This window comes from Colletotrichum tamarilloi (assembly GCF_030869305.1).
Source record: "Colletotrichum tamarilloi strain Tom-12 chromosome Unknown Scaffold_238.1, whole genome shotgun sequence".
Classification (NCBI taxonomy): Eukaryota; Fungi; Ascomycota; class Sordariomycetes; order Glomerellales; family Glomerellaceae; genus Colletotrichum; species Colletotrichum tamarilloi.
The window spans coordinates 19,350-30,500 of NW_026849621.1; the positions used below are offsets into that span (position 1 = coordinate 19,350).

General features: G+C 50.3%; 2 protein-coding genes across 2 annotated transcripts; both read left to right on the plus strand.

Moving 5' to 3' along the window:
* Positions 1–4,216: 4,216 nt before the first annotated feature.
* Positions 4,217–4,753, plus strand: CTAM01_16588 (cell wall protein; the record flags this gene model as incomplete). Its single annotated transcript, XM_060532581.1, has 1 exon — positions 4,217–4,753. The coding sequence occupies one exon, from the start codon at positions 4,217–4,219 to the stop codon at positions 4,751–4,753; it is 537 nt and encodes a 178-aa protein (XP_060372848.1).
* A 3,688-nt stretch (positions 4,754–8,441) lies between these two features.
* Positions 8,442–9,566, plus strand: CTAM01_16589 (ABC-type Fe3+ transport system; the record flags this gene model as incomplete). Its single annotated transcript, XM_060532582.1, has 3 exons — positions 8,442–9,022; positions 9,080–9,187; positions 9,218–9,566. 3 exons carry the CDS (start codon positions 8,442–8,444, stop codon positions 9,564–9,566), a joined length of 1,038 nt encoding a protein of 345 aa, XP_060372849.1.
* Between the last annotated feature and the right edge of the window lie 1,585 nt (positions 9,567–11,151).

An 11,151-nucleotide genomic window follows, 5' to 3' on the forward strand; every position in this document is an offset into this window, starting at 1 on the left:
GCGCGTCAATTCCTGCTTCAATGCGAACATACCGCCATGAACCCTCACATCGCGCTCGAAGTAGACTCAGAACGGGTCCAAGTCAACTCAATTTCACTCCAGAAGCAAAAGCGATGCCTCACAATCAAACATGGCAAAACGATTGGACACTGTGGGAATTGAACCCACGACCTTTCACAGATTGCGCAACTGAAGCTCACGATGGATGCTCAGATGTAGATGCGAAGCGAAAATCATACCCCTAGACCAAGCGCCCTATGATTGATGCAGACCTGCGCTGAATGAGGAAATATGGATGGATTTGGATAGGAGGAGGGGTCTCTGTGGAACTGTTAGTGGAGAGGACATGCGGTGTGCGAGCAAAATTGGGTGCCGGTTATCGTCGGCAAAGGCGTTGAGAAGTAGGCGGCTGGTTGTGGAGAGTGAAGTTCACGATGATTTTGAGTAATGGTAAAGAAAGGCACTTGCAGGGTTCCTTGGCACTTGAGTGTTATGGAATGAACAATGAGTTGACGGCTTGGAAAGTTTTGGAGAGCCATGTTTGTGGGGAGTCGGGACAAAGTTCTGTAATGATTAGCGACGGTTTGGAAGTTTACTGGAAAGCATACCAAAAGAAAGGCTCGCAGAGGATTCAACGCGCGGGAAAACTTATTGGAACCCCCAAATTCTTGGCATCCCTCAAAACCGGTTTTTGGGCATCATAGGAGTAGAATTCAACCAGTGAGTTTGCAAGCCGATGCGTGTTGTTGGAGCGTAAGTTATCTGCCAGTCCTCTCATTTCCTCACTTAGGAACTTATTTACCTTCGTTCCCTGAGCTCGCAACAAGAACTTTGACTGATCACGACTTCTGCCGTTGTTTGTTCGCCAAGCTTATGGATTAATCGTGCTCTTACGCAAATTGCGGCTTCACTATCAATCTTTCTAAGCACATTACAGGTAAACGTAAACTCTCAGCCTAATAAGATGAGTGGTATTTCCGGCGGCATTATTCAAGCTGTCAAAAGTAGCCCGTTCAAAAGACAGAAGGCAGAAAAACACTCCGCTCTGTAGAGACCACTGTTAGTGCACCGTTTCCTGTCATGTTGTGTTACGAACTGCTTCGCACACCTCACTTGTCCATGCAGGCTCCAAAGTTGGAACTAGTCGACAAAGTTGCCCCTTGTCGCAGAGCAACGCATCCATTGAAGTTCCGGGGAGAAACTCCCGTCATCCAGTCACCTCTTTACTCGTAAACCTTTGTGTCTGAAGACCCAGAACCGGGGTCGAGATTATTTCTGCCCAGTTTCCGGCTGGCAGGTTCTGGTCCCGACAGAGCTGATTTGATTGGTCATGTGGTTCACCCGCTTCATCAACCTCCACACGCCAGACAACACGACTCGGAGGCTGTGTCAGATAGTGTGGATGTGTCTCCTGGGACAGTTCCGTGCTTCTCTATGGCGGCAGAAACACCTATCAGCGACCTTGTTTCGGGTTCAGATGTTGCGGCTCAGTCGTTGTGCGAATGCGATGATTCAGACCCTACAGTCGCTTTTCATGAGTTGACTCGCCTGTCTTGTCTGAGGATGGATGCAATCAGTTCGATGTCGATTTCCTCTGACCCATCATCGTGGTTCGAATTTTCTCAAGAGAAGGAAGACTGAAAGTTTAGGTGAGGTGACCTCCTAGGCTGGAGAAAAAATGAAAGCACCCGAGAACATGGGGCAAGGCCAATTTTGATTTCCGGAACGTCCGAGAGCCGTTTGATATCGACCTGTCAGAACGGGTGCTAGATCGAAAGGTCAAGCTCGGAAAGCTCCAGCGCAGGGTGTTTGGTTCAGTTGACACGACTCGCCGGGCAGATAACGTCAAAATTCTCGCGTCACCAGAAGGGGAGAAGGTTAGAAGCCTGGGCGGCGGCGTTAAACTGTGTGTTACAGTTTGGGTGATGGGGCAGCTTGGATACAATTTCCTCTTTCGTCCATACGGCTCCCGCGTTAAAACAGAGAAGATGAGACTGGGTGCAATCACTCTCATGATATGAGTCCACTGCCCTTCATCGGGCCGATTCACAGCCTTTCTTGGAGGCAGGAAGTTCTTTGAAAGAATGACCCGATGGCTCTCCCGACGGGAGGGCATTAGTGACCGTCCCCTGGCGGGTATTTGTTAGTGGTAAGTAGGCTTATCGGCGATCAATCTCAAGGTCAACATGGCATTCAACCACTTGGCTGCTTCACAATTGTTGACACTCCTCCAACTCAGAAAAGGTGATCTATCGACGCTGTGGATAAGCTCGTATCATTTATTGGCTTCGAGAACGACCTCTGAGCGCATGTCAAAACAAGACCCTTTCGACATGTCACTGTCTGGCCAGCAGTCAGAGCACTTGGGCAAGAGATCGCTTTCTCATAAGTTTAGCAGGAACAACGGGATAAATCACAATACTATCCAGTGAAGTGCGGAAAGTCAACTACAGAGTACCATTTCTTGGCATACAAGCTGTGCTGAAGTGTTCCAATGCAAGGGACCTTGCAAACCATCCGAATCCGAGCCGTTCGTTTGAGACTACTAGTCGTCTAACTCGTGTGGGGAAGGCCGTCTAATATGACCACAATTGTGGAAGATGAAGATCCGGGGGAAAACACCATCGATGTTTCCACATTGTGTGCATAGCTGCGACAGCTAAGGAGAAGCCAAGCCTCACGAAGCCTGCATGGGTGGCGCCGTCTCTGCAGGCTTCTTCACATATTCTAGCATGAGACTACCTGTCTAGGCTGGTGTAGTGTCCTGCAGGCTGCAGGGCCTCCTGATCTACAAACCGTTCGCCGACAATAAGCTTTTTCGATACCCGTGCCGGTTGATCTTCCATGCCGCATATGGCTCTTCGTAGGGCGTAGAACAAATGCCGGTCCCCCTTACCTGATGGGGCGGGAAGGCTACCCGATCCAAGCGTACATACAAAGCCTACCCTAATGAGGTAATAGATGGGATGTCCGGAGCAGAGCCGTTGAAAGCCCACATCTAAGGCCGGCAGACCGTTTGAACATATATCAGGTGAGTCGGCCCAGTCAAGACCACCTGTTTCTGGGCTGCCAGCTTGTCAAGGCAGTTAAGCGAGTGCGAATGGGCAGGGCTGAGAGTTCCAAACCGGCAATCGGCAACTTGGCGGGACACTACACCAATTTCCCATTTCCATCTTGACAGGCGCAGCCGACAATCACGAGCGTCATCATCGTGAAGGCTTGCCGAGGGACCATCCGGTCAGGTTTTTTTCTGGCAGTTTGGCAGCTTGCTGGCGTTTAGTTGACATGACTACTCAATGACTGGCTAATTGGGCGCTTTGGTGAATTGCGATTGGCGCATCACCAACACAACTCTGTTGGGTGTTTCGACTGAACGACGGCCGGTCCGCGCAACAAAGCGTTTCAGCTTTGATACTAAAACCATACTGGCTCCAAAGTCCAACGGCTTGCCTGGGCTGATCACCGTCATGCCTGTGCTTCCCCTTGGAGGAACAGACATTACCCATGGGGGTAAACGCTAGGAAAGTTCCGAGAGGCTTGAGTTCATTGGCTCACCCCGCAGTCCACTAAGCACCCAGTTCATGAGCTTATCGCGATAGTTCCCTGGAAACCAGATGTAGGGCCAACAGCGGCTCAGCGAGCCCACTCAATCTCCCCCCATGATGCCAGGGTTGATCCTTCGAGATCGACATGTCATCCCACGCATCTGGAGTAATCCACAACTCGGACGAGTTATAACGCTTCCCTCCCTCCTAGACAGTGGCGGTTGGTGGGCGCCCGGAGCCGGTTTACGGCTACAGCTACATGGACGCAAGCGTGTCAAGCCGTCCCAAGCAAGTACCATTTTAGGACCCCCATGCGGTCAGGGTGAACCACCAAGAACCTCCTTTGCGTCTCATAACCCAAAAAGGAAGGCTGAAGGAGAAAAGTAGTTGTAGACCACACACATTCAACACAGGAAAGCTTCACCGCCCCCCAGTGTGTCCCGAAATGGAAAGTGAAGGGAGAAAACAAACGCTGAATAGGCCTTGGGTAGTCTACCCCAGATATTGATAAAATCAAACTAAGAGCCGCACACCATTTCCGATTTTGGTTTGGAAGTCGTTGTCGTTCTCTCCGCTATTCATACTCATCTCTACCTACCAACGATCTCCGAATCCTGTATTCCATCACACGTCCTCTCTAGTCTTATCTTAATATCTTCACTTTTTCCAAAATGCTCGGCTTCCAGGTTCTTCTTGTCGCCCTCCAGGCGTGGGCGATCACCGCTGCTCCTCTCCTCGTCGCTCGCCAAAAGGATACCATCACCACCGCTCTCGGCATGGTCCAGACCTCTCTCCAGAAGCTCGATACCGCCGTCAAGGGAATCTCCGCCAACGACGCCAACTCTGTGGCTCCCGTTCTCACCGCGGCTCAAGGTTCTCAAGATGCTCTTACAAAGGCCACCTCCATGATCGACAGTGCCGACAGCGTTGGTCTCTTTGGCGCACTTGGCCTCCAGCAGACTGCCGGCGACCTCGTCACGCAGGTCCAGACTACCCTCGGCGACCTCTCGCAGAAGAAACCCGTGTTCGATCAGCTTGGTGTCAGTTCCGTCGTTAAGGATGCTCTTATGCAACAAAAGACTGGCAGCGGCGCGCTCGGTGATACCCTACTCGGCAAGGTCCCTGCCATCGCCCGCCCGATTGCGCAACAGAGCACTGGTCAACTTGCGGAGGCTTTGGATAGCGCTATTGCGACGTTCTCAGCATAGAGGAGCAGGATCAGTATGACGGCCGTGCTGGGTATCGCGGCGAGAAATACGGGTTCTGGTGGACTGGGGGAGACGTGGATGGTGAAAGAAATTGTCACTATGATACGTGCAAGGAATTCGTGGGTTGGGGGCAGGGGGGGGGTGATGTGAACGTGGTGATAGGGTGGCGGGGAGGAAGAAAACAGCTCGAAAGAGGAGGATCATGTAATCGAATCGAACACTTTCGTATTCGTCCTCGAGTACTTCGTGAACGACAGCCCCACCGTAGCGAGTCTCCTGTGACAGTGCGATATTGGAACTCGTAGCATCTCAACTATTCTTATCTAATGAAAGTTTGGAATTTCTATCTTCTGGAGTGATGAAAATGACAAGTGTTTTAGATATCTAAAAGATTTTCAAGTCAGAGTTCCAGACTTGTCAGTCAAGCCGCGTCTATCCGTAAGCTGTGCATCTCAAGCCTAGCCAGCCACAATCGACCGCGTGTACCAAGACACCATGGCTGTGTTTATCTACAAGACCCTGATCAAGCAAATGAATATGAGCGATGTTTTCAGATGCTCCAAATTAGTCTTGCTCGCTCTAGTAACATCTGCCAGAATCTCTGGAGCCGGCAATATGGGGGTAGGCACCAGCGGAGGTAACCTCACGGAGACTCCTTGCCTAGCAATTGAACTGAAGAATATCAACTACAAGAACCACCATCTTCCCATCGCCATTTACCCACTTACGCTGCCTTGTACTGAGAGGTGGTTTACAGACCCAGGCAACGGGCGTACAGAGCAACCTAACGACGAACCTAGCGCAAAATCCTACAGGACAAGGGCGTAGAAAGGCAAAAAGTGTAAGTCAGTTGCAACGCAGCTGAGACTGAACACTGAACCCAACGAGGAAAGCCCAATGAGGTCGGGGCCGGGCCGTTACGTATCAGCAGGGTTATTCCTCAACCACCATCAGCCCTGTGGTCAGGACGGAAGCTTTTAGCGTTCGCCAGTTTCTGCCTTTCGACCGAGCTTTACGCGGGATTGCATGAATAGTTCAGGGGTGACCCCACTGTCAAGGCTGAACTTGCGTCGCATTTTCAATGCTTACCAAAGCTTCTTGTTGCATCTTGTGTGACTGTCAGCGTATTCTTGCCGTTTCGTAGGCCTTGGCGTCGCTAATCGTGGCTGTGCTTTTATCCTCGTGCTGCCGATGCATGAATACTTGCGTACTTTGACAGCTGACTGACGGGGCACGATCGCGACATTTGACAGGCTCCTGGGCTTTCGGCTGGCATTGATCATCTGTTTCCTTGAGCAATGAGGACCTCCAGTGTTGGAAGTTTCCGTTCTCATCACAATAAGTTCTGTCAATACATACTTCGTACCAATTGGGCACAGACGATAATCACTCAGGTCTTACAGAATCAAGCAGATTGACGGCGGGGCTTTTCTTCAAAGTTCGCTGTTCGACGTTCAGCGATGGGCAAGTTCTGGGTCATACCAGGTCCTATGCAATTGTCCCCGTAATTGGTGCACTCAACAGACGCCATTAACTACGGAATTAGCTGCCAGCAATGCAATTAGCTATACATAGGTCGAGTAGACATAAATCTTGACATTGACAGAACGTTATTAAGTGAGTTTTCTACCTATATCTACAGAATGAGCCATGAAAGAAGCTTCAACACATAGTGCTTCCTCAAACGGATAAGACAAAATAATTTTCGTTTGGGAATATGTTTCGCAACGCTGCGGTGGGCTCATGACGGAGTGACTTTAGATACGTCTGGACGTTGTCAATTTGTGCAGTCTCTTTGACTCAACTATGCTGGTGGGTTCCAACTAGCTTTCTCAAGTGTTCCTCTGAGTTGCTTGCCTTACGACAGCATGCTTGTGTTGTATGATCGAAGAGAATCTACGCCCAGCCAAGATGAACGACCATTGCCCGAAATCACTCATTGTCATAGAGCCCTTTATAACTCCTTACCCATGTTCAATCTTGTCAGACCTGGTGGTGCCAGGTAGAAGGTAACCCAAAAAGTGCCCTTATGTTAATAACTAAATTACAATGCCTATACCACGATCGGGAGTAGACTTAGAACTTGATTGAGACAGAACGCATCTTCGCATTCAGTCTCTTTGCACCTTTAATAGTACTCAAGACTGACTCGTAGACAACAACGGGGTCGTAAGCTTTACAAGATTGAGATCGGCAAAACCGGGCTGAGCATGACGATCATAAGACTACCGGGGCTGCATGAACGCGATACCGAGAACGGGTACGTAAAGTGACAGCTCTTGATGGTTACTACGTTCCACATATCACGGAGCAGAGTGGTGAGACATAGCGTTAACCGACACACACGTACATGAGCGACTCCTGTACGGCGCAACTAGCAGAGTGCACTCCATGATTAGTCTTCGATTCCGAGCCAGGCTGGATATTGGCAATTCATATGAAACTCGAATCGTGGCCTTCATGTCGTGACGGGCTTGAGGTGGAGCTCGGTGCCGATATTCCGAATGAAATGCCAACGATCCGCTTCAGACCCGGCTTTCAGTAAAGATTTTCACGAGGCCTGTGGCGGAGTTTTGCATGCCATATCAGAAGGTGAGAAAGATAAGGGGAGAACAAAATATTTTCTTTTCGCTATATTGCTGAAGGAATCCTCAGATTGATCATTATGACATTGGTTTGCCGAATAGTGTACTGTTTGTCAATTAACATCGTCGCACTTAACTCAATTAGATTCCAAAAGTGGCTTTCACGAAAGACCAGGCGATCCAACTCTGTGCTGTCACCATTTCTCATCACCTTGAAAACTGTCATTTAAGCATGTTCAGCACAGGGCTAGACTCACGACTCATGCGAGATCTGAGCGCAGATCACCTCATTCTCGCATAGCCCTGGTCGCCATTGTCCTGGCTGCTGCGGTACGCTGACATGAACGGGGCTGTACATTTCTTATTTCCTTCCACCCCATGATCCAGCCCAATTCTTGCTTGTTTGCTGGATCCATTGAGCCGGAATCAAATACCTTCCGCTATACCCCTGATGACGAATGGGAAGATCCCGGTCAAATCAGCTTCTTGGTTGGTTTCTTGGGTTTTCAGTGGAGACTTCCACTCCGCCATCCCACCGACGCCGGAGTCCTCCGATGGGATGCTCATCGGACGAGCCTCCGGATTGGATACAAGCTCCGTGGGGGGCACGAGACTTGACTCGTTAAAAGGCTTGGAGCGGCTTTATCCCGTACATACTACGACTCTGTAGTCTGTACGCCATACCGCCGTCTACACTTATGCTGGCCTGTACGTTGTAAATACATCCATCAATACTAAACCAGGCACTAAGGATGGGACGGGTGGACCAATTTGGAAGGACGCTCGTGGATCGTCTCATCTGTCAACGGCACCTCCCGCTGCTTTCGTCATGAAGCGCGCGGTAGACTTCGCTAGCAGTTCTCTACAACATGGATGTTTGTGTAGCATGACTGTTGTTGGGGCCTGGTTCTAGGAAGGTATCATGAGATGGTGTCACTGGCCTACGGGCCCTTTGCGAGTCGAAAGGAATAGGGGCGGAGGTGTCTTTATGCGCCGGTGTATAAGAAGGAGGAGGAAGGATCGTACAGCTTAATTGTGTAAGTGGCTCATCAACGGCTTTTCACACATTCTTTCTTTCTTCCGATTAGTTCAAGTCCGTCATTATGGTTCGCTCATTGCTTGCCCTCGCCCTTCTGGGCACTCAGGCACTGGTCAACGCCGCTGCCGAAGTTGAGACCCGCACTATCGATGAGATTTACCAAGCTGCCCTTGCTGAGGGTGGTGTCGTTACTCTCTGGCACGGTGGTGATGAGTTGACTCAGCAGAACTCCGTGAAGGCCAGCTTCGAGAAGAAGTTTCCCGGCATGACCCTCAACGTCACCGTCGATCTTTCCAAGTACCATGACGGTAACTTGGACGACCAGCTTGCCGCCAAGAACGTCTTTGTCGACAGCATCATCCTCCAGACCCTCCACGACTACCCTCGCTGGGCGTCTGAGGGTGCGCTCTTGGACTACGCTCCTCTCGGATACGACCAGATTCTCCCTGAGTTCAAAAACAACGAGACCGCCGCATACTATGGCATGTACATCATTGCCTGGGCTGGTCAGTGGCACACTGGAAAGCTTCCCGGCATCAAGGCTCCTATCGAGTGGGAGGACTGGGTCAACCCCGACCTCAAGGACAAGCTCGTCCTGACCTACCCTAACGACGACGATGCCGTCCTCTTTGCCTTTGATCTCATGTAAGTCACAATACCTCTAGCTTACTGTCAGCACTCAGTTCTGACAACGCAACGTAGTCTCAAGCAATACGGATCCGCCTGGCTCGACAAGCTCATCGCCCTGAATCCCCGCTGGGTCCGCGGTACTCAGACCCCCCGCACCATCCTCGGCCAGAACGGCACCCAGTGAGGAGCCACCTTCACCTCCTCCGGCAGCCTGACTCCTACCGCGCCCATCAACGTCTCCCACCCCATCGAGGGCCAATTTGTCTCTTGGCCCCAGACCGGCGGTATCCTCAAGGACGCCCCCCACCCCGAGGGTGCCAAGCTCCTGCACGCCTACCTCCTCAGCTCCGAGTTCCAGACCGCCCGCGGAGGATGGAGCGTCCGCGGCGACGTCGCTCCCCCCGCCAACTACCCTGCCATCCTCGATATGCCCGGTACTGACCCTACTGCCTTTGGCAAGTGGATGTCTGACCGCGCGGCTGTTGAGAGACTCCGCTTCTGGCTCGAGGACCGCCTTGGCACTGCGCAGGGCCTCAGCCCCTTGATCGATGACTTGTAAATGATGTTGTCTGCAAGTGCGTGGACAAAGATGGTTTTATGAACTTCATGTAGATATTACCAGCTTGATTGAAGCAATAAACCAAGTACATATGCTTTAGCTGAACGATCCATCTTGACTACTTAAACATGTCGACTATGCGTTTGACTGATTTCAAATTGAGTGAATATCGAATTTGCACCAAAAAGTAGTCTCACCGAGTCAGAACCTCGCGTGGCGAGACTGAGATCAGCCAGGTCCCCTTCTACTCTACGGCTTCGCTCATCCGCGGAAAGACGGAATCACAATCATCGACAACGTCTAGTCCCTTGCGTACGCGCATAGCCGGCAACATCGACCGATCGCTCAGGGGTGAGAAAGGCAGGTGATCAAATAGGAGCTGCCGGAAGCAGACTCCTTGCAGGCGGCAACTGCCCGGAAGCTCAGGCGACCCTTGCAAGATTTTAAGGTACAAATAAGCTATGATGGTCTGTGGGGTAAGGAGCTTGTTTGGATTAGAGTGAAAATGGCGCAAAAGTATGCCTGATTGGGCGTTCTTGCTGATGACCTTGCAAGTTCATCAAATATTACGCAAGGAAGGGCATGCAAAATCTGTGTTCCCCTGTTCATTGCTGATTCCCCTTTATCAATCTGTTCCGGTGTTCTCTTTGGTTTTACCCGGTGGAGTTTCTGCGAATCAACAGCCTTTCTGGGGGGCGAATGAAGAGTTGATTCAATTCCTACAAGGATCCGGCAATTAACGCCTCCGGGATCTAATTGCTTCCCGCCTTGACAGAAACAAGCAGGGAAATCCCTGTAGAATTCTCCATTGGTTGCTCATCTAGACCGCTCCATCTGCGACTCGTCTAGCTTGCTAACACCAACTTAGTATACACAATCTGGTTCAATTGATGTTTTGAAGGGATTTTCTATTGAATCTTCAATAAAAATGTTGTAGACTAGGGGTGATTCACGAACGACTTTCGCCGGCGCTGTACTTGATGTTCTACGGAATTGCCAAGGAGCCGTGTTTAACTCAAGTGATGCCGGGATAGAGGCGATAGGAAGCGAGTGTCGATCTTCCTGGATTTTGAAGAATATTTGTTTTTCAACGTTTCTTAGTCATGCTATAACTGCAGCAGTTCGTAATAGATGAGAAGAATTCTTGATAAGCCTTTATGCCTTGGGGCTTGATCTACTGATCAGTAACATGGGACGTTCAGCAAACACTGAGAGGCATTGCAGACCTTTTCAAGCGATGATACGCGAATATAGTTTTTTTATTCAAGGAAAATCAGGCAGAAAACATGACCGCACCAGGTTTAACTCCTCTGCATGGAAAAGGACTCGTTAATACGGTCTATGAGTAATCAAATTGTGGATAACTCTGCCTCGCACTTAAGTCAACATACCCACTTCCTGGCACCCCCCTGTTTCTGGCACCCACAAAAACGCGAAAATCCACCACAACCCAATGCCCACCCCCAACCTCCTTTTATCACAACATTTTCAATTCGCGTCCAAATGGGCTCATCTTTTGCACATGTCTTCTTCTATATATAATGCCTCAATATACCGAAGATCAGCTTCGTCAGGCTCTCGAGGA